This window comes from Schistocerca nitens, chromosome 1 (genome assembly GCF_023898315.1).
Source record: "Schistocerca nitens isolate TAMUIC-IGC-003100 chromosome 1, iqSchNite1.1, whole genome shotgun sequence".
Lineage (NCBI taxonomy): Eukaryota > Metazoa > Arthropoda > Insecta > Orthoptera > Acrididae > Schistocerca > Schistocerca nitens.
In genome coordinates, this window is record NC_064614.1 from 796,927,588 (window position 1) to 796,952,052 (window position 24,465).

Sequence of the window (24,465 nt, forward strand, 5' to 3'; positions counted from 1 at the left end):
GGACAGATACCCAATAATAGAATACATTTCTGCAGGATGTGCTAAAAGTCTAGATTGGGGCCAGTGGTACACTTACATGTTTTGTGCAGCAGTTTTGTTGACGCTCACCACGAGGTATGACAGAACAATTGGGGGTGTGCCAGCTGTTGGCTCTACAAAGCCAATTAGAAAACAGTGGGCAGACAATATGTTTGGAAGCAAGAGACTTTGTAACATTCTTATGTCAGTATAGAAATTCACTATGTTTCGGGGGGGGGGGGGGGGGCAGCAGCTGTGTTCTCAGCTGGACGTTATATCACTGTGATCTGAAGAAACTATAACGCTTCAAACAACAGAAGCTGATATATCATGAACCTGAAATGGGATGACTTCATATCCAACACGGCTGTTCTTGAGAAAGCAAAAATGTATAGCATGGAAGCTCTTATCATTGGGCATCAACTCAGATGGGTCGGACATGTCCAGCGGATGAAAAATGACAGACTTCCACGCCAAATGCTGTACAGCGAAGTGAGCACAGGTAAAAGGCCACAAGGTGCCCCTCTCAAACGTTATAAGGATCAGTACAAGAAAAATCTGAAAAACTTGAACATCGATCCGAGTAACTGGTCCACAATAGCAGAAGACCAAAGTTTCTGGCACTCAGTTACCTCAAATGCTCTTCAAAACTTTGAGCTGGAACGTCGAAGAATGGAGAATGACAAACGCCGGAGACGTAAACTCCTCCAGGCTCAGCCACGTCCTCCACCTTCCATCAGCTGTAATGTCTGTGGCCGCCTGTTCCACGCTAGGATTGGATTGCTAAGCCATCAACGACACTTCCACGCCTGAACCGTGACAAAGGAAATCTCAGGAGAGAAATGAAAACTCGGATACGAGTATCAGCCGACGACGACTGCATCACATTTTCATGATACGAAAGTGCAGAAATGCTCACACCAGTGCACAATACAATTGGAGCTATAAATATGCAATGATTTCCACAAGGGAAAGGTGGCATTGCCTCCACAGTGGACAGTGCTGTCCCAGCTATTGTTAACCATTACTAAAGAATTGAATCAGTATAAAGTGTTTTTTGACACAATGACTTTTTTATGACACATTCAGGTTTGGTTTCTGCCACAATTGCTCTCTTCAGATGCTGCAAAAATAAAAATATTCTATTAAAACCTTTAAGCAAGTAACAGTATTTTTACTAGGTCTCCTTGTGGGCTAAGTAAAGTGCTATTAAAGTAAATGTGGATTATCATAAAAGCAGCTTTGGGCAAACTTGTGTTCCTGCATTACCAAACTGGACATAAAATAAAAAATCAGGGAATTATATCGGTACATTAAGTGTACTTTTCTTTACCTATGCTTTGCACTAGATGCACACGTCCTCTGTAAGACAATATTCTCTTTTGAAAAACATAAAATATGAAAAATATAACAATAACATTTCAATCAGTTATTCACAAAAAATTAGACTACAGGTTGTTAAATCAAGACGGTCATACTTAAGAACAGAGTAAGCTCTTAAATAAAAGGAACAAAAGAGCAGTCTTTTATAAAACATATTTCCGACAGCTGGTGGTGCTGCACTTCTGGTTGCTAGATGTTTACCTCATTGCCCTTAAGCTTCCAAGGGAACTGTCCTATCCGACATGTCAAAACCTTCCCTGAAACTTGTTTTATGAAGAGAGAATATGCCAAAAGAAACACAATGTCAAAATTTTAGCTGCTAAAACACACTGCAAGTATTAAGTAATATTGAAATTGATCAAATTCATAGGTCACCAGGCCTCTGGAGAAATGTACACCACTGCCATTGCTGTGCAACACGGCTGGCACATATCCTCAGTTGATGGCACATTGGTAAACAGATAACACTGTGCAACGCTGTTGGTATTTGTAAAACGAATTTCAGCTGTTGATAATTTCTCTGACACAATTGTTTACAATTACTATGTGCTTGAATTAGCAACTTGTTTAATATCCATAATAATTAGCAGTTGTCTTTGCTGCATTGCTAAGTTTTAACCGTGGAGATTAAACTGAATTAATTTTCTTTGTGGTTTCTTGGTATATGCTTGCTAATCAACCTGTTTTTGTGCAGATTCCAGAGGTTCACACTGATGTGGAATCCAATTAATGTCTTCAGTCCTACAAAGATGAAATATGAAGAACGTGGTATGCAGTTCGAATCGCCCATTTCTCCCGAAGACATATGTCTGCATTATTTGTTACTTAATTTCTTGGGCAATCATTTCAATTATTTCAACATTTTGTTAGAAATTATAGAATCATTAGAAGAGATGGGAAATGACTTGAATGATCCCATAAACTGTGTTTCAAACAGTGATTGTTGTAGTAATTTAACTTCAGACCAAAAATAAATTGCCTTCCATACCCAAAGGAAACATGTACAGTAATAGCTTTCAGGGAGAAAGAAATGGCTGTAAATTTTTTCGTTAAATGAAAGAGGGAGAGAATGCATAAATAAACTTAGGCAGCGTGAAAAGCTGGTTTCATTTCGTAAAATCTGAACATGAATTGTATAAATGGGACAAAATTTTACACAAATTAATAAATATGTGCCAAAATGAAACTAACCAAAGGTCAAGACAAAAATTTTCGAAAGATTTATAACTCCTCATGAGAGTCAGTGCTCTGTTACTGAGGGAGATTTACGAGACTGAGCATGCTGAATTGCAAGTGAGGTGAACATTTCCAAGCATCTTTGACCTGATTAAACAGATCCAAGAAATTATACAGAAAATGATACCACTGAATTACGAAGTGTACCTCAAATATGTGCAGAGGAGATGTCATTAATAGGTAATACTATAGAGAGATTCATAGCTGACATGAAGATGGAGCTTCTTGTTATTACACAAAAACTGCATATAAAGCTAATCAGTCATGTTGTTTCATGCAAACCACTCCTTATCATTTTGAGGTGGAGGGGGGGGGGGAGACAGAGTCTCTTGTGCAGTCAATGTCTGCTGAGACGCACTCATACTCAATAATGCTAGTGATTATTATCAGTGGATTACTGTTTCTGCAGCTTTATCTCTGTCTTCAGTAGCAAAAAGACACTTTTCTTACAAAAGTCTTGTAATCGACATAGCAAAATTTGGAAAAATAGGAGAGAATAATTTTCTTTGTTACGTCCAAAATGTCATATTACCATTTGCAGAAAATAATTCATTGCTTTTGTTGGACTCTTGGCCTGGACATACTACACCTATTTAGAAGGGAAACGAAAAAACTGTTAATATAATTCGGATTCCACCTGTAAATAATAATGAGATTCAGCCTCACATTAAAAAAAAATTCAACAATGTAAAGCATTTTTCTGTAAAATTGTTGGACGATATAATCTCTGATTGCTCTTTGTCATTTCAGGTTTATCAGTGGAACAGTATTGTTAACATTCAGGCATTTCTGCATTGTCAGTTTGCATCACCATGTTATACAGATTTGATCTAATAGGCTTGGTACTCAGCACAATTTCATAACAATGACTGTGGCCATTTCTTACTCCATTCCATTTCTGTTCAAATAAAACTATTAATTTCTGCAAATGCCTAAATGCATTACTTTTTCTTTTGTCATGTGTCCCTGATGTAAGGAAAATGTTTGTTTTCATCACTGAGTAGGCACTTTTCATTTTTGTGATAACTACAGGGAGTAAACAAGGAACTGTTTCAGTGTTTGCAAAATATACACTATTCAAAAATTATCATGAGAACTGTGCTACCAGAAATATTATAAAATATTTAATGTCAACAAATCAAAGTCCCAATTGATGGAAGTTATCTGTAATGTAACATCATACTTTGCCTCAATTTTCTTTCCTGTGCTAGTCACTTGTATAACAATTACATCTGCAACAGTTTTGTACATTACTGACAGTACAGTTAGCCTTCTACCACCGAGCAGTGTGTCAGCAGTGTGCAAGTAGCAGCAAGTGGCTTATTTAGCGTTTATATAAGTGTAGTAGTCAAGTTGAAAATTTGTTTGAGTGTTCTTAGCGCACTTGTTTAGTTAAATCCGTCAAATCATTGTGTAGTGTCGTAATTAGCAGAGGCAGATTTGCATTTTAATATCTGTGATGTGTAAAGTCGCGTAGTCATTTGTCATTTGTTTATTTCTTTAAAATAGTCATTGTACGTTACTGACAGTACAGTTAGCCTTCTGCCGCCGAGCAGTATGTCAGCAGTGCGCAAGTAGCAGCATTATGCATTTACTAGGCAGTCTTGTATTTTAATAACCGTTTAAATTTTGTGTCGAATTGTTTGTGCTCTCTGTAGATTAGTTCAAACGTTCTTTGCACAACAGCATTTAGCATGGATAGGGACTGCAACTATTGTGTTCGAATGCAGGCTGAGTTGGCATCCCTTCGCTCCCAGCTTCGGGCAGTGTTGGCTTCGGTCGCACAGCTTGAGGCTGTTGCCAATGGGAATCCCTGTGGGGGTCCGGATGGGGGTTTGTCGGGGACGGCCAGGTCGTCCCACGCATCCCCCGATCGGACTACGGCTGTAGCTGCCCGGGATACTGCCCACATTGAGGCTAACCCCTCACCCCTGGTGGAGTGGGAGGTCGTCTCGAGGTGTGGCAGGGGGCGAAAGACATTCCGGAGGGCTGAACGGAAGGCCTCTCGTGATGAACCAGTTTCAGGCTCTGTCTCCGGCTGATACTGATCTTCGGCCGGACATGGCTGCTTGTCCTGTTCCAGAGGTTGCCCATCAGTCTGCAAGATCCGGGCAGTCGCAGAGGGTGGGCTTACTGGTAGTTGGGAGCTCCAACGTCAGGCGCGTAATGGGGCCCCTTAGGGATATGGCAGCAAGAGAGGGGAAGAAAACGAATGTACACTCCGTGTGTGTACCGGGGGAGTCATTCCAGATGTGGAAAGGGTCCTTCCGGATGCCATGAAGGGTACAGGGTGCACCCATCTGCAGGTGGTCACTCATGTCGGCACCATTGATATGTGTCGCTATGGATTGGAGGAAATCCTCTCTGGCTTCCAGCGGCTATCTGATTTGGTGAAGACTGCCAGTCTTGCTAGCGGGATGAAAGCAGAGCTCACCATCTGCAGCATCGTCAACAGGACTGACTGCGGACCTTAGGTACAGAGCCGAGTGGAGGGTCTGAATCAGAGGCTGAGACGGTTCTGTGACCGTGTGGGCTGCAGATTCCTCGACTTGCGCCATAGGATGGTGGGGTTTCGGGTTCCGCTGGATAGGTTAGGAGTCCACTACACACAACAGGTGGCTACATGGGTAGCAGGGGTTGTGTGGCATGGACTGTGCGGTTTTTTAGGTTAGATGGCCTCGGGCAAGTACAGAAAGGGCAATAGCCTCAAAGGGTTCGGGGCAAAGTAAGGACTTGCAGGGACCAAGCAACAATCGGTATTGTAATTGTAAACTGTCAAAGCTGCACTGGTAAAGTACCAGAACTTCAAGTGCTGATATAAAGCACCGAAGCTGGAATCATTATAGGTACGGAAAGCTGGCTGAAGTCAGAGATAAATTCTGCCGACATTTTTACAAAGTCACAGACGGTATTTAGAAACGATAGATTGCATGCAACCGGTGGTGGCGTGTTTGTCGCTGTTAGTAGTAGTTTATCCTGTAGTGAAGTAGAAGTGGATAGTTCCTGTGAATTATTATGGGTGGAGGTTACACTCAACAACCAAGCTAGGTTAATAATTGGTTCCTTTTACCGACCTCCAGACTCAGCAGCATTAGTGGCAGAACAACAGAGAGAAAATCTGGAATACATTACACATAAATTTTCTCAGCATGTTATAGTCTTAGGTGGAGATTTCAATTTACCAGATAGAGACGGGGACACTCAGATGTTTAGGACGGGTGGTAGGGACAGAGCATTGAGTGACATTATACTGAGTGCACTATCCAAAAATTACTTCGAGCAATTAAACAGAGAACAGACTCATGGAGATAACATCTTGGACCTACTGATAGCAAACAGACCCGAACTTTTTGACTCTTTAAGTGCAGAACAGGGAATCAGTGATCATAAGGCCGTTGCAGCATCCCTGAATATGGAAGTAAATAGGAATATAAACAAAGGGAGGAAGGTTTATCTGTTTAGCAAGAGTAATAGGAGGCAGATTTCAGACTACCTAACAGATCAAAACAAAAATTCTGTTGCGACACTGACAATGTTGAGTGTTTATGGAAAAAGTTCAAGGCAATCGTAAAATGCGTTATAGACAGGTAAGTGCCGAGTAAAACTGTGAGGGATGGGAAAAACCCACCGTGGTCCAACAACAAAGTTAGGAAACTACTGCGAAAGCAAAGAGAGCTTCACTGCAAATTTAAACGCAGCGAAAACCTCTCAAGCAAACAGAAGCTAAATGATGTCAAAGTTAGCGTAAGGAGGGCTATGCGTGAAGTGTTCAGTGAATTCGAAAGTAAAATTATATGTACCGACTTGTCAGAAAATCCTTGGAAGTTCTGGTCTTACGTTAAATCAGTAAATGGATGAAAACAGCATATCCAGACACTCTGGGATGATAATGGCATGAAACAGAGGATGACACGCATAAAGCTGAAATACTAAACACCTTTTTCCAAAGCTGTTTCACAGAGGAAGACCGCACTGCAGTTCCTTCTCTAAATCCTCGCATGAACGGAAAAATGGCTGACATCGAAATAAGTGTCCAAGGAATAGAAAAGCAACTGAAATCACTCAACAGAGGAAATTCCACTAGACCTGACGGGATACCAGTTCTACACAGAGTACGCGAAAGAACTTGCCCCCTTCTAACAGCCGTGTACTGCAAGTCTCTAGAGGAACGGAAGGTTCCAAATGATTGGAAAAGAGCACAGGTAGCTCCAGTTTTCAAGAAGGGTTGTCGAGCAGATGCACAAAACTATAGGCCTATATCTCTGACATCGATCTGTTGTAGAATTTTAGAACATGTTTTTTGCTCTTGTATCATGTCATTTCTGGAAACCCAGAATCTACTCTGTAGGAATCAACATGGATTCCGGAAACAGCGATCGTGTGAGACCCAACTCACTTTATTTGTTCATGAGACCCAGAAAATATTAGATACAGGCTCCCAGTAGATGCCATTTTCCTTGACTTCTGGAAGGCGTTCGATACAGTTCCGCACTGTCACCTGACAAACAGAGTAAGAGCCTACGGAATATCAGTCCAGCTGTGTGGTTGGATAGAAGAGTTTTTAGCAAACAGAACACAGCATGTTGTTCTCAATGGAGAGACGTCTACAGACATTAAAGTAACCTCTGGTGTGCCACAGGGGAGTGTTATGGGACCATTGCTTTTCACAATATATATAAATGACCTAGTAGATAGTGTCGGAAGTTCCATGCGGCTTTTCGCAGATGATGCTGTAGTATACAGAGAAGTTGCAGCATTAGAAAATTGCAGCGAAATGCAGGAAGATCTGCAACGGATAGGCACTTGGTGCAGGGAGTGGCAGCTGACCCTTAACATAGAAAAATGTAATGTATTGCGAATACATAGAAAGAATGATCCTTTATTGTATGATTATATGATAGTGGAACAAGCACTGGTAGCAGTTCTGGAAAATATCTGGGAGTATGCGTACGGAACGATTTGAAGTGGAATGATCATATAAAATTAATTGTTGGTAAGGCGGGTGCCAGGTTGAGATTCATTGGGAGAGTCCTTAGAAAATATAGTCCATCAACAAAGGAGGTGGCTTGACTTATACTTGAGTATTGCTCATCAGTGTGAGATCTGTACCAGGTCGGGTTGACAAAGAAGATAGAGAAGATCCAAAGAAGAGTGGCGCGTTTCGTCACAGGGTTATTTGGTAAGCGTGATAGCATTACGGAGATGTTTAGCAAACTCAAGTGGCAGACTCTGCAAGAGATGCGCTTTGCATCGCGGTGTAACTTGCTGTCCAGGTTTCGAGAGGGTGCGTTTCCGGATGAGGTATCGAATATATTGATTCCCCCTACTTATACCTCCCGAGGAGATCACGAATGTAAAATTAGAGAGATTCGAGCACGCACAGAGACTTTCCGGCTGTCGGTCTTCCCGCGAACCATACGCGACTGGAACAGGAAAGGGAGGTAATGACAGTGGCACGTAAAGTGCCCTCCGCCACACACCGTTGGGTGGCTTGCGGAGTATAAATGTAGATGTAGATGTAGTTTAGCTACCAATATGAACAGCGAGTTACTCAAAAAAATTAATGATCTGAGAGATTTTTGGTATGGTTTTAGTGCTTAAAATTCACTTATGTGCACTTTATACTTTGCACTATGGGCACTTCTCGTGGCTGCATCTACTTATTTGCTGATTTGCACACCAGGAAGGAAGGGCTGTCAAACCAGTTTTGTAAATGATTCTTGATGTGATGAAAATGAGTAACTGTAATGTATTTTTTAAAATGCCAGCAGTGCACCTTAGCAGCTAAAATTTTGACAGTGCATTTCTTTTGGTGTAATCTTCCTGCGTGAAAAATTTCAGGGTAGGTTTGAACACATTTGATTGGACTATTCCCATGTTAGAAGAGAAGATATGGACTGGATGACAAGAGCATCATTCTGCTGCAGCTCACTAGCACTCTTCTTCCATTTGCAAAGTGGGTTTACATTTTCTGTGCAGATGCTAGCAGGGATAGCATGGCCTGGATGGCACAGTGCAGCACTCGCTCATAGGAAGACCCCATCATCAGTTGGAACATGTATTTAGGAGACACCAACTCTCTCAAATGAATAGATTATTATAAATTTTAAAAAATATATCTCCTGCAAACTCATTCTGCTCTTTGAGAAGTTTGTCTGATTTCTTCCATTATGTAATATAAATCTTTGGTTCCTCTAAAGTGTCTTACCATTCACTTTCTTCTACAGTATGTAAAATTTGTAGTTGATCATCAGTGTTAGCAGCATTGTGTCCTTCTTTTGTATATATAAGCGTAATGCTGTCTTACTGCTGGCATAGGTGTACTCTTTAAATCTTACATCAAAGGCATGCCTGCCTGGCCGATATAGCTTTTTTCGCAGTCACAGTATGATATTTCATAGACATCAGAGTTCCAACATTTATTATCCTTATGTTGTGAGTTATGACACATTCATGTTTTTATATTATCTAATGACCTGATTACAATCTTAATGCCATTTCTCAGGAATATGTGCTGAGTTTTATGTTATGTTTTGCCTGTCCATTTCATAACAGTGTACTTGACATTATCAGAGGCCATTTGTATATGTAGTTTATTTTCTTTTCTTTATATTCTTTTTAATTTTGTTATTTGTGGTATTTACTATTTCTGGGTCATTCATTTGGAAGGATGACCTGTCTTAATATGCCAAGTTCTTTCTTCACTTCTACTGGACATAATGGAAGCCGTATTACTCTGTGTATCGTAGAGTAAAAATATGCTTGTTTCAGATGTAGTAGATGATTGGAATAGGCATTGATAATCACTTCCATACATGCTGGTTTCCTAGATATTCAAAATACATGTCTGCCATTTATGTTATAAATTGTCAAATCTAGAAAATTTGTCTTTCCATCTACTTCATGTTCTGTCATGTATTTGTTATTGGAATGCATACTGGTCAGTTTTTTGCTGATTGTTGCCTCTGTAAAGAATAACAGAGTCATTGAGGTATCTTTTTTAGCACATTGTATTGGTAACAGTGTCTTAATTTGCCTGAATTTTATTTTTACTAACAGAGATTTATTCTTGGTGATTCCAAACATGTTACCAACATAGTATACTATAAAAAGGTACATTGATGACCCATTTATTCTTTTCAGAGGTAACGAAATGCAACTTGGCTAAAAAAATTGACCAGTATGTTTTCCAAGATCAGATTCATGAGAGAACATGAAGTAGATGTAAAGATAACTTTATTGGATTTAACAGTTTATAACAAAAACAGGCGTGCATTTCAAACATTTAGGTAACCAACATGTATGAACATAGTTATCATTGCCCACTCCTATCATCTGCTACATCAGAAACAAGTGTACTTTTATTCTGTATCCACAGAAACAATAAGGCTTCCATTATGCCCAGCAGAAGTGGAGAAAGCACTTGAAATATTAAGGCATGGCACCCTCGCAAATGAATGATCCAGAAATAGTAAACACCACAATAACAAAATAAAGAGGAATATAAAGAAAATAAATAAACTGCATGTATTAACAGAATACGATAAAGTAAAGTACACCACTGTGAAAATCAGGGTGAAACATCAGATAAAATTGAGAGCCATAATATTGGTAACATTAACAAGCAACTATAAATTTTACATTAAGTTGATAAACACACTGTTAGACATTTTAGAAGAACTGGAGATTTATGCTACTAAAGGAAGGAACCAGACAAACTCCCCAGTGAACAGAATGAATTTCAACAGATGTGTGTTTTAATACTTTCGACAATCTGTTCTCAGGGTTTTCAATCTTTTTTAGTTTGTGGCTCTCCTGACCAGTTACATTGTTTCTGTTGCTCCCCTATGCGATACCTTGTGAAAACTGAAATAATTAATAGGAAAAAAAATTATGAATAAAATATACTCATTTCAGTGTGACACTTCAGCTAGCTTTTTGTTACACAACTTGTCAGTCTTCACACCACATGAGCTACAGCTTCACTCATTTCCTTCTCTGCACAGATTCTTGGTCGATACTTGGTTTTAATGACAACCATTGCCAAAAAGACATTCTTACAAAGATAGGATGTTACAAAAGAAAATAATGCCTTAAGTGCTTTCTTGCTCAAGCTTGGAATCTCTTTTCTTACTGAATACCAAAATGTTCGCAATGTTATTGGCGAAAACTTCACTTTCAATTAAAAACCTGATGAAAGTTCTGTGAACTGTTCCTCTTCAGCAGTATTGAACTCAGAAGGAGAATCATTACCAAAGGAATGTTGAACCCACTGAAATCTGTCATAGTTTTCAGGAAAACTTTTCAAAATGAACATGAACTTCAGATAAATGTCCTTCTATTATAGAAAAAGTAATTGCTGTAAGGGTCATCTCATTGCCTCTTATTAAATGCTGCAAACAGGAAGTAGTCGACTTATACTCCATCGTTCATTTTTCCTTTGCAAAGAAGAAGTTTCTTTTTGAAGGCTGAAACTTTGTCAATAAGCTGAATTGAAATGAGTTTTACTTCTTCACAGAGACTTATTCAGTGAATTTAACATCTTAAATACATCACACAAGTATGCAGCCCTTTCAGTGTCCAGAAAGCAATCAACACTGATATATTCTTCTTCCCAGTAAGAACAGACTTCTCATCTAAGTTAAAAAATGTGTGATAATACACATCACATGGAAAGCCTATGAGTGCTGCTATAATGTATGGTTAGCCCCTGTCTCTTTATACATTTCTCTAAAAAAAAAAAAACTAGCTTCCTGAGGATGGGTTCACCACATTTATGACAGTTTGCAGTATGTGATTCAGATCAACACTCAAATGTTCTGAAGTAAATGCTTCTCTATGTATAATGCAGTGGGTTCACATAATATGAGGAACTTTGCCACAGGTAAGTGCTTTTAGACCACTGTAACACCCCAACTTGGACTGTGCACAATCAGCGCGTGCACACACACACAAAATGAACCCAGTAAATTTTATTTTCTGGTATGAAGTTCACCACTTTTTATATATATATATATATATATATATATATATATATATATATATATATATATATATATATATATATATATATATATATTTAAGTACCAAACTTCAGTCAGTTCATTACATTTTTCAATAAATCAAGCATAGCAAATTAAATGAGCATCTCTATTGCTATCAGTAGCGTCATCAAGTTGCAAACCAAAATCCCTCCTTATAACTTTTTGTATAATTTCTTCATGAAGATCCTCTCCTATATATTGAATTCAACAACTAATTGTAGTGTCAGAGAAAGGAATGGGCAAAAGCTGTTTTGCCATAGATTCTCCAAGCATAATAAACATTATGCCAGTAGCGCATGGTAGGATTAGTTCTTCTGGAATTGTATGGACTTTCTTGCATGTTGTTGCTTGGTAAGCTGCATTGTAGGATGCTATAAGTGCTTTATTTGAGAATTTTACCTCCTTGCAAAATGATAATTTTTGTTTTTTCATTTGACTCAGTTTTGTAGAAAAATGTCCTTGTGATTTGACCATGTCATACTTCAGAACACTTTCCAAATGATGCTTTAATTTGCTAGATAGCATACATTCCACAGAAAGTATTTTCAAACACAAGAGGCACTGTGGACACTCATCATTGTTCAAAACAGCACATGTGAAACTAAAATCTAAGTAGCTCTCATTGTATTTTCTGTACTTGCATTTCCTATCTCATTACCACTTTCCTTGTTGGTCTCAGAAAGTTCTCACTTCCTACTTCCATTTGACAGATTTAAAAAATTTTCCTTTATCAAGCATGTAACAGAGTCAGAGTATAATAAAAACTTGTTGGGAACACAACAATCACTGCAGGCGCTAAGTTTATGAGATAGTTCAGCTTCGAGGTTATTACTGCTTATCCAGGCTGACCAGCATCTAAATGGAATTCCTCCAAGGCGACATACGTTAACATCAGAAATGAAATTTCCCACAACTGTCTTCTTTGCCACTAATTATGAAACAAATCCACACCACCCCAGATGGTCATCATTTGTGAACCAGGGTGCTATGATGCACAGATTGAATACCACTCCTCTGTTCACTTGAGAGCGTCACTGCATCCTATAGACATGTTCCAACTGAGGATGGTCTCCCTGCAACCGAGTGCTGCACTGTGCTGTCTGGGCTACGCCATCACATGCTAGCATCTGCACTGCAAATATACACACACATCACAGCTGGATGAAGAGTGCCACTGAGCTGCAGCAGAATGCCAGCCAAGTTGTCCAGTTCGAATCATATCTTCTAAGCTTATGGGCAGTGGCATAAGCATCTAGCAGCCTGAAGTGCAAAGTCATCAGTCATTGGAGATGTGTACTACATAGATTGCACCTGTGTTTCTTTTACTGTAAAGACCTTGCTCTGTTCTAAAATATGTTTTTTATTGATTTAGCAGCCTGTACTCTATTTTTATGTTTTACTAATAACTGATTGAAATGTTATTTGTCATAATTTATGGTTTTCAAAGGTAAACGTTGTGTTATAGAGGACATGCGCATCTAGCACAAAGAGTTGGAAAGGAAAACTGCATTTAGCTGTACCTATATGATTCCATAATTTTTTATTTTACACTCAGTCTGATAACACAAGAATGTGTGTTCATCAAGTGCCGCTTTTAGGTAGGATCCACACGTATATTAATAGCATTTTACTTAGGTCACTTGTTACTTGATTTAAGGTTTTAATACAAGCTTTTTATTGTATGTAGCATCTGAAGATGGCCATTGTGGCCGAAACAAATTATGGGTCATAAGAAAGTTATTGTGTGAAAGAAATAAACAAAACTTTATGTCACTCGCTTCCTCCTTAATAAAAATGTGTTTTTTCTCCAAAAAATGAGTAAGTTCCAACTGTGAGTAACACACTTCCCAGCGGAGGTATTAATGAGTCACAGGTGCTATACAGAATGGTTGTGATGTAACCAATAATTGCATCCAAAAGAATGAATACATTGTAGTCCTGTGAATAACACCCTGGCTGCAAGGAACTATCTGTGTATAAGAGGTTGTAATGTGGAACTCTGAGACTGCATGTTACAGGGCATGGATACGATTGATTTGTTTCAAATTACTAAAGTTTTAAGGGTGAGAAGACAAGCATTGTAATAAGAACTGAATAGTTTTCTCAATACTGTCCCAAAATGAAGTGAACACAGAAACTCACTTTCCTTTTGATGTCTCCTAACCTGTTAAAACTTAATATGGTGCAGTTTGAAACTTATTATTTAGTTATGACTCAGTGACAGTATTGTTTTAATAGTTGCAATAAATATCTCCCCTCCCAAGTAGTCATTCACAGCATGGCAGTCACTGCTCTAGAATCCCCTCCCAAGTAGTTATTCACAGCATGGCAGTCACTGCTCTAGACCCTCTACTTATTGTTTCCTTATGCTTAGACCTTGCTGTCAGCTCTTTTTGGTCCTACACTCTTCTCTTCCTTTGTATTGCTGTCTTCTGCTTTTCTTCCTAATGTTTTTTCCTCCTTTTATCTCTTTGCCACCATGTCTCTTTTTTACCCTTGTTTTCTTCTTTCTTAGTTTCTCTCATGCTGCACTTTTTTCTAGTTGTATAGTAATAAGTACGATTTTATTTTCCCTGTTTTTCTCTATAAAAAGCCATTTTACATAACTTTATAATGCTCTGGACACTAACTCAGCCCTTGTAATCAGAGGTGGAAGGCTTGTCCAAGATACACTCTGGGTCAGTTTTGATAAAAACAGCATTCTCTGCCCAGTCACAGGTATTACTAGCTTGTGGCAAGTTGGGGGATGTTTCTGTTACCACCACGCCTCATAAGAGCTTAAATATGGTCCAGGGTATTATATTCCACAGAGACCTTCTTTTGCAGACGAGCTGCGCGCCAGTTTAGAGCGGTAATGCGTTCATTTTGTCTGGCACGTCCATCGGGGTCCAAGGGATAAACAGGTTGCCACCAGTGCCTTCATCTTGGCCTTCAAGGGTGACACATTGCCCGAGAAGGTCAAGTTGATGGTGTACTGCTGTGATGTCAAGCCATATATCCCTCCTCCGATGCGGTGCTTTAAGTGCTGGAAGTTCGGCCATATGTCTTCCCGCTGTACTTAGAGCCTCACCTGTCGAGATTGTGGATGTCCATCACATCCCAATACTACATGTGCCCCGCCTCCCATCTGTGTCAACTGCGGAGAGCATCATTTACCTTGCTCGCCATACTGTAGGATTTTACAGAAAGAGGGGAAAATCATGGAATATAAGACCCTGGACCAACTGACCTACACTGAGGCTAAGAGGAAAATTGAGCACCTCCATCCTGTGGCTATGATCTCCTCATACGCCGCAGCTATGAGAACAGTTCCTCGAATTCCTGTTGCCTCTCAGAACCAGGAGACTACACTTGCCCCCTTGATGGAGGGGGTGCCTTCCCTCCCTGTTGCTCCTGCACCACCTATTTCAGGATCAACACCCCCCCCCCCCCCTTTCCCAACCATCGGGGATTTCAGTCCCTACTTCTGAGCCAGAGAAGCGTAAGGCTTCTTCGGCTCCTCTCGCTGGGAAGCGGTCCCTTGGGTCACTCCCTTCCCAGGTTTCTGCTAGTGGGAAAGACGACACTCGCCAGTGGCTGAAGTGCCCAAAAGCAGCTGGCTGTAAGGCTTCACGCTCATCCTCAGTCCTGGAGACTGATTCAATGAAGTCCTCCCAGCCAGGAACAGTGTAAGAAATCCAAAAAGAAGATCTCCAAGACCAATTGAATTGCGGTGGCACCCATACCACCTCTTCCTACAAGCTTTGCGTCTGAGGATGAGGTGGAGATTCTGGCGTCCGCTGAGGACCTGGATCTCGCTGGGCCCTCAGACACAATGGATATAGACTGCTCAGGCAAAAAGTCGGTGGCAGCTGCTGACCCTGAGGCATAAACTTCCTCATTGCATTTCCACGCCTTCCCCGTCTCACGATGATGTCATCCTCCAGTGGAATTGCGGCAGTTTTTCCCACCGCCTGGCTGAGCTATGGCAAATGTTAAGCTTTACATCTGCTTTCTGCATTGCCCTTCATGAAACCCGGTTCCCGTCAATGCAGACCCCTGCTCTTCATAGCTTATAAGGGATATCACAGTAACCGTAGCGACTATAATCGAGTGTCAGGTGGAGTTTGCATTTATGTCCAAACTCAGTCTGTAGTGAAATTGTGCCCCTTCAAGCCCCTCTTGAAGCTGTGGCTGTCAGAATAAGGACAGTGCAGGAAATAACTGTCTGCAATGTACAGGGTGATTCAAAAAGAATACCAGAACTTTAAAAATGTGTATTTAATGAAAGAAACATAATATAACCTTCTGTTATACATCATTACAAAGAGTATTTAAAAAGGTTTTTTTTTCACTCAAAAACAAGTTCAGAGATGTTCAATATGGCCCCCTCCAGACACACGAGCAATATCAACCCGATACTCCCACTCGTTCCACACTCTCTGTAGCATATCAGGCGTAACAGTTTGCATAGCTGCTGTTATTTCTCGTTTCAAATCATCAATGGTGGCTGGGAGAGGTGGCCGAAACACCATATCCTTAACATACCCCCATAAGAAAAAATCGCAGGGGGTAAGATCAGGGCTTCTTGAAGGCCAGTGATGAAGTGCTCTGTCACGGGCTGCCTGGCAGCCGATCCATCGCCTCGGGTAGTTGACGTTCAGGTTTCATAACTAACCTTTTTCGTAGGACTCTCCATACAGTTGATTGTGGAATTTGCAGCTCTCTGCTAGCTCTGCGAGTCGATTTTCCTGGGCTGTGAACAAATGCTTGCTGGATGCGTGCTACATTTTCATCACTCGTTCTCGGCCGTCCAGAACTTTTCCCTTTGCACAAACACCCATTCTCTGTAAACTGTTTATACCAACGTTTAATACACCACCTATCAGGAGGTTTAACACCATACTTCGTTCGAAATGCACGCTGAACAACTGTCGTCGATTCACTTCTGCCGTACTCAATAACACAAAAAGCTTTCTGTTGAGCGGTCGCCATCTTAGCATCAACTGACGCTGATGCCTAGTCAATAGCGCCTCAAGCGAACAAATGTACAACTAAATGAAACTTTATAGCTCCCTTAATTCGCTGACAGATAGTGCTTAGCTCTGCCTTTTGTCGTTGCAGAGTTTTAAATTCCTAAAGTTGTGGTATTCTTTTTGAATCACCCTGTATATCTTCCTCCAGATGGTGCAGTATCCCTGAATGTATTAGCTGCACTGATTGATCAACTCCCTAAACCTTTCCTACTTTTGGGAGATTTTAATGCCCATAACCCCTTGTGTAGTGACACCGTGATTACTGGCTGAGGCAGAGATGTTGAAACTTTACTGTCTCAGTTCAACCTCTGCCTCTTAGATACTGGGGCCGCCACACATTTCAGTGTGGCTCGAGGTAGTTACTCGTCCATTGATTTATCAATTTGCAGCTCAGGATTTCTCCCATCTATCCACTGGAGAGTGCATGATGACCTGTGTGGTAGTGACCACTTCCCCTTCTTCCTGTCACTGCCCCAGTGTCAGGCCCACGGACGCCTGCCCAGATGGGCTTTAAACAGGCAGACTGGGAAACTTTCACCTCTGATGTCACCGTTGACTCTCCCCCACATGGTAACATCGATATGATGGTTGAGCAGGTGACTACCACAATCATTTCTGTGGCAGAAAATGTGATCCCTCACTCTTCACGGTGCCCCCGGTGAAAGACAGTATCTTGGTGGTCACCAGAAGTTGCTGAGGCAATTACAGAGCATCAGTAAGCACTACAGCGACATAAGCGACACCCTTCCTTAGAGCATCTGATATCGTTTAAGCGGCTCTGTGCCCATGTACACCAGCTTATAAAACAATGAAAACAGGAGTGCTGGGAGAGATACGTGTCAACCATCATTGGGTGCCATATGTCACCTTCCTAAGTCTGGGCAAAGATCAAACGTCTTTTCGGGTACCAGACCCCAACAGGTGTCTCTGGCATTGTACCGAAGCAAACACGATTGCCAAGCACTTTTCTGAGCATTACGCTCAAGCCTCTGCATCAGAGAACTACCCCCCAGCATTTTGCACCCTCAAACGGTGGATGGAAAGGGAAGTCCTCTCGTTCACTACAGCCACAGTGAACCCTATAACGCCCCATTTACGAAGTGGGAGCTCCTCAGCGCACTTGCACATTGCCCCGACACAGCTCCTGGGCCAGATCGGATCCACAGTCAGATGATTAAACATCTCTTGTCTGACTACAAGTTCCATCTCCTCGTCATCTTCAACTGGATCTGGTGCGATGGTGTCTTTCCATCGCACTGGCTGGAGAGCACCATTGTTCCGGTGCTCAAACCCGGTAAAAGCCCGCTTGATGTGGATAGCTATCGGCCCATCAGCCATTGTAAGCTGGTGGAACGTATGGTGTGTCGGTGTTTCGGTTGAGTCCTGGAGTCACATTGCCTACTGGCTCCATGTCAGGGTGGCTTCTGCCAGGGTCGCTCTACCGCTGATAATTTTGTGTCTCTTGAGACTGCCATCCGAATGGCCTTTTCCAGATACCAACATCTTTTTGCTGTCTTTTTTTGTCTGTGCAAAGCGTATGACACCACCTGGTGACATAATATCCTTGCCACAGTATACCGGTGGTGTCTCTGAGGTGCACTCCCGATTTTTATCTAGAATTTCCTGTCACTCCGTACTTTCCTTGTCCAAGTTGGTGCCTCGCCGAGTTCCCCCCATATCCAGGAGAATGGGGTCCTGCAGGGCTCTGTATTGAGTGTATCACTATTTGTAGTGGTCATTGACAGTCTAGCGGCAGCTGTAGGGCAATCCGTCTCACCCTCTGTATGCAGACGACTTCTGCATTTCGTACTGCTCCACCAGTACTGGTGTTGCTGAGTGGTGCCTACAGGGAACCATCGACAAGGCGCAGTCATGGGCTCTCGCCCACGACTTCTAGGTTTCAGCTGCTAAGTCATGTGTCATGCACTTCTGTTGGCATTCGTACCGTTCATCCCAGACCAGAACTTTACCTTCATGACGATCCTCTCACTGTAGTGGAGATATATCAATTCTTAGGACTGGTTTTTGATGCCTGATTGACTTGGCTAGCTCACCTTCATCAGCTTAAGCATAAGTGCTGGCAGCAGCTCAATGCCCTCCACTGCCTGAGCAACACCAACTGGGGTGCAGATCTCTCTACTCTGCTGCAGCTCTACAAAGCCCTTGTTCAATCCTGCCTTGACTATGGGAGTCTTGTTTATGGTTTGGCGGCACCCTCAGCGTTGCATGTACTCGACCCAGTGCATCACTGTGGCATTCACCTAGCAACGGGAGCTTTTAGAGCGAGTCCAGTGACCAGTGTCTTGGTGGAGGCCGGAGTCCCTCCATTGCAGATCTAACGTGGACCACTGCTCACCAGTTATGTTGCACACATTCGTAGTTCTCCTGAGCATCCGAATTACCGTCTCCTTTTTCCACCCATGGCAGTTCATCTCCCGCATCGGCGGCCCAGGTCACGGCTAACGATTGCGGTTCGTGTGCAGTCCCTTCTCTCCGAACTGGAGTCCTTTTCTTTACCACCTCCCATCCAGGTCCATCCGCATACACCTCCATGGTGTACACCTAGGCCACAGATTCGTCTGGACCTTTCACATGACCCTAAGGACTCAGTTACTCCTGCCGCTCTCCGCTGTCACTTCCTCTCGACTCTTGGCAAGTTCTGGGGCTCTGAAATGGTTTACATCACCAGCTCGATGGCTGATGGTCACATTGGCTTCGCCTACGTCCACAGAGGCCATTTTGAACAGCATTCCTTGCCCGACGGCTGCAGTGTATTCACTGCAGAGCTGGTGGCCATCTCTCATGCACTTCAGTATATCCGTTCATGCCCCGGGGAATCGTTTCTTCTGTGTACTGACTCCTTAAGCAGCCTGCAAGCTATCGACCAGTGCTACCCTCACCATCCTTTGGTAGCGTCCATCCAGGAGTCCATCTATGCCCTGGACCGGTGCTGTCGTTCAGTGGTGTTTGTGTGGACTGCAGGACACGTCTGCATCCCAGGCAATGTACTTGCCGGCAGGCTGTCCAAACAGGCTTCGCGGAAACTGCTTCTGGAAATGGGAAACTCTAAACCTGACCTGCGTTCTGACTTATGCCATAGGGTTTTTCAGCTTTGGGAGACAGAATGGCATAACAGTACACACAACAAACTATGTCTCGTTAAGGAGACTACAAATGTGTGGAAGTCTTCCATGCAGGCCTCTCGCAGATAATCAGTTGTCCTCTGCTGGCTTTGCATTGGCATGCTTGGGCGACCCACAGTTACCTCCTGCACCGTGAAGATCCGCCTGATTTTTGGTGCGGTGTCTGGTTGATAGTGGCCCATATTCTGCTGCACTGTCTCACTTTTACTGCCCAACGGCGAAATCTTCAGTTACTGGACTTGTTGCCACTAATTTTATCTGAAAAAGCCTCATCAGCTGATTTAGTTTTACGTTTTATTCGTGAGGGTGGGTTTTGTCATTTGATCTAAGTTATAGTGCATGTCCGTTATCCCTCTCTGTCCTCCACCCTAGTGCTTCTAGGGTGGAGGTTTTAATGTGTTGCAGAGTGTGTGGCTTCTCCTTTTTAATTTCATGGTCAGGCAGCCATGGCAATCTGCTTTGTTATTTTAATCTCTTCATCTCATTTCTTGCGTTTCTGTGGTTTTCTTGAGCCCTTTCGTCCATTTACATGTTTGTTGCCCTTCATCGTTCTTGTGATTTTTCCTTTCATTCTGTTTTGAGTTGTCAGTTTTATCTGTTTTATTCTCACACTTGTGCCATTGTTTTATTTGGAACAAGGGACTGATGACTTTGTAGTTTGGTCCCTTTCACCCTCTTTTAATCCAACCAACCAACCTTGTAATCAGCATGTTTGTAAATATATTGGCCAATGTATCCAGAAAGATGCATATTAATTTGTTCTGAGTATACAGTCTAGTGGCTACAAGATATTTGAAGAGCTTTTACTTAAATCTTAGAAAGGATATTTCTGTAGCTCATAGCTGACACCAGATATATCTCATGCTTATTATTTTGTTTTATTTTAAATAACAAGAATTATGTATGAACAGTGTTTAAACTTGATAGTCACTGTTATTTGAAATTCCAAGCTTCATATTAGATTGCTTATTGAAATTAAAAAGTCTTTTTCTACTGCTATGAAAATTAAAACTTTCTTGCAAAGTCTGTAGAGTTAGCTTCGTAGTTATGTGATTTATTGTTGTCAATTTGATTTCACTTCTTGCGGAATATTGCAGTTCAGTATAGCATCTTGGTCCCATGTGGAAAATAAGTGAAGACTACACTAACTACACTACATTAATCTACGAGAGAAGTATCATAGTCAATTGTAATCATTACTGTATCACAGGTTAACTTGCAGACTTGTGGATAAAAGAAATGTCCACATGGAGAACAGGGGAATTGGAATACAACAATAATGACAACAAATGAAATATTATCGTGTAATCCTGAGACATGATGTGCTCTATATAACTCAGAGATTCTCAAAGAGAATTAAAATATTTGATGGTATACGTCAGAAGTGGCTGCTGGTAGAATATTTGTGATGAAGCTGTGAGTTCTATCGTACTGTGCAACAGAGCACATGTGTACTCAGTTAGGGGTTTGGTGGGAAGGGCTATTCATGCAGTGATTGAAGAAACTTCTTTTTCACTTAGTGAAACAGTCTAAGAATAAAAGTATGATTACATTTGCATTGGCATATTACTAAATTATATACACATTACTTCCACATATTTTTTTTGTTATTAATGCATTTTTTTCTGTGGAAAATAATAAGATACATGTACCAACTCCATGGGTACTGTGACTAATTCTGAGTTTTTCTTAAATTAATCATCATCCATGTTCCGTTAGTTGTCTCCTTTTATGTAGAAATCGTATGGCACATAAGTGTGGGCAAAATTTGTCTTTCCATTTTAAGGGGTTTTTAATTTATTTAATAAGTTAACAGAGTAGTTGCAGGAACAAATATTTTATTTGCAGCCTATGTACATTATATTTATTCCAATACAATTTTTAGGTTGGTGGATGTTGGCCGGAGGCTTGACAAAGCAGATCAAGATGGTATTAGGCAGATTGCCGAACATTTACAGCGATTAGGACAATTAAGCTATGCAACTGAAATGTTCAGAAAACTAGGTGATGAGAAGAGTATAGTTTTATTGTATGTAGAGGCCCAAGACTGGAAAGAAGCATTCTTATTAGCAGAAAAGCAACCTGAATATAGAGATTTAGTGTATGTTCCATATGCGCAATGGCTTGCAGAAAATGATAGATTTGCAGAGGCTCAGAAAGGTACATTTGAAATGTGTATTTTAACTTCTAAATTCACTTACCCATAGTAACTCTTGTATCAGATATTAGCAATTGTACAAATCTCATTCATCTATTTCTTGGCCCAATATATGACTGGATATTTTATTATTTTTCAGCTTTCCATAAAGCTGGCCGCCCTGAAGAAGCTTTCCGTGTGTTACATCAGTTGATTCTAAATGCTGTTAATGAGAGCCGATTTCAAGATGCAGGATACTATCATTGGATATTGGCACACCAGTGTCTGGATATTGCTAGATCAGAGTAGTATTCCAACTTAATTAAGCAATCATCATTATCAGCTGCCAATGTTGGTGCCTTTTTTTTTTCTTCTTTTTTAAAAAAAAAAATTTTCTTTATTTCAGTGAACATCAGAAGACCAAGATGATAGAAAGATTTCATGAACATGAAAAACATGCATCTATTTATTATGCATATGATGCAATACAGAAATATCTTGTAAGTTTTTTGATCAATATATGTCTAATTTTGGTGATAATTTATAATGCCTTGTAATGCAGTTATGTCTATTTCTGTCTTGTCATAGTTAATATGATGAGTATAATGCCAATCAGACTCACAGACTAAACCATGCAGCTTAGTATCATCTTTGCAGGAATAGCACATGTCCTAAAAATAAACATTTGTTAATGAAAGCAACATATATGAAGCAACAAAAATTAAATATATAACTCCATTATATGTGCAATTAAAAGAGCTAATGGAAAAGAGTATAGTGTCCAAAACATGGATTGTAGAAGTGAACCTGTCAAACCTCTCTAGAAAATGAAGCTAGTAAGTACTTCTGTGCTAGTCAGCAGCTGTGGATATACCAGCAAGTGAGAGTTGCATGGAGGTAAAAATCCTCCCACCACCATCTACTCCAGTCTGGTCACAAACATCGCCTATCCCATCAAAGGCAGGGCTACCTGTGAAACCAGTCATGTGATGCATTAGCTAAGCTGCAACAACATGTTGTGTTCTACATGAGTATGATAACCAACAAGCTGTCTTGTCAGCATAAATGGCCACTGCCAAACTGTGGGCAAGAAACAGCTGGACATTCCAGTTGCTGAGTATGCAGCCTAACGCAACGTTCTTCATTTTGATGACTGCTTCACAGCCTGTGCCATCTGGACCCATCCTACCAATATCAGCTTTTCCGAATTGTGCAGGTGGGGACATTCCTTGCAGTAATTCCTATGTTCCGGTAACACTCCCGGCCTCAACCTTTGTTAGTCATTATCCTCTACCCAGGTATTCCCTCTCCTGTTCCCATTCCAGCACTATGTAGCTCTCTATTCCACCAACACACCCACAACCATAATCTTTTTGCTTCTCTCCTTTTCCTCGGCTGGTATTCCCCCCCCCCCCTCCCCCACTCACCATCTAACCTCCTGGCTGCACCTACCTGCCCTACCCTCTCTTTGTTTCCTTCCTGTATGCTCCCACAAGAAGCACTTTACCATCCCCCGCCACTATCCTTCTATCCCTCACCCTTGCCGCCCCAGCCTCCTCATTACCCCCACCACCCAGATTGCTTCTCCCATCATGCGCTGCTCCTCACTGTCTGGCCTCAGCAGCCAGGGACTTTGGTCATGTGTGTGTGAGTTGTGATTGCATGAGTGTGTGTGTATGTTGTCTAATTCCGATGAAGCCCCTTTGGCCAAAAGCTTACTTGTTTGACAGTCTTTTTGTTATGCCTGCCTGTGACTTGGTGTGTCCACTATATGGTGAGTAGTAATCTGTCCTTTTCATAATATTGTCATTGTCAAGAGCATAACTCTTAGGCCCATTTCACACTGGGACACTGGTGAAGGTCACCAGTGATGGTCACCAACAGAGATACATTCGTGTGAACTGGAGTGTTCACACCAGGACACTACACTGCCTCACCAAGCCACTGTGACCCAGCAGTGACTCACACTCGCCACATGTGACGGACAAGGTCACTGTGTTTACTGCAGTCACTGCCAGACGTGCATTAGTCTTAACTGGAGTGTTCACTCTGGAACACTGATCACAGACACTGTACTGCAGATTTGCCAACTGACAGGCAGTCATTTCTGAGATAGTGACGCAAAATATTCATTGTACATTATACTGTACACTCTATAGCCATGAGTTTAGATTTGATTAACATGGAAGATTTTATAAGTGAAGTAGAAAGCCGTCCTGCTATTTGGGATATGAAGAGCAATGACTATAGCAACAAAGTGATGAAAACGAATGTGTGGCAAGAAATTATAATGAAGTTTGTGCCTGATTTCAGTGAGAATAGCATGGATAAGAAAAACAAAATTGGTAAGTTGTATGTTCTTTTTTCAAATTTGATACCTTATTTTTCGGACCACAAAAGGATAGCGAAATTTAGTTGCTACACCTGTATGAGTCCATTTCACTAATTAATCAGTTGGCAATGTCTGTGGTGTCGCACACCAGTGATCT

The 24,465-nt window shown here is 41.3% G+C and overlaps 1 protein-coding gene across 4 annotated transcripts in view; it reads left to right on the forward strand.

The window, feature by feature from the left end:
• The window catches only part of LOC126262378 (intraflagellar transport protein 122 homolog), a 241,108-nt gene that overhangs the window by 132,227 nt on the left and 84,416 nt on the right, over window positions 1-24,465 (forward strand). For all 4 annotated transcript variants that reach the window (XM_049959003.1, XM_049958996.1, XM_049958986.1 and 1 more), the window contains exons 16-18: window positions 21,725-21,999; window positions 22,137-22,281; window positions 22,383-22,476. In XM_049959003.1, coding sequence (XP_049814960.1) covers window positions 21,725-21,999; window positions 22,137-22,281; window positions 22,383-22,476 — 514 coding nt within the window. The remainder of the gene's footprint in view (window positions 1-21,724; window positions 22,000-22,136; window positions 22,282-22,382; window positions 22,477-24,465) is intronic.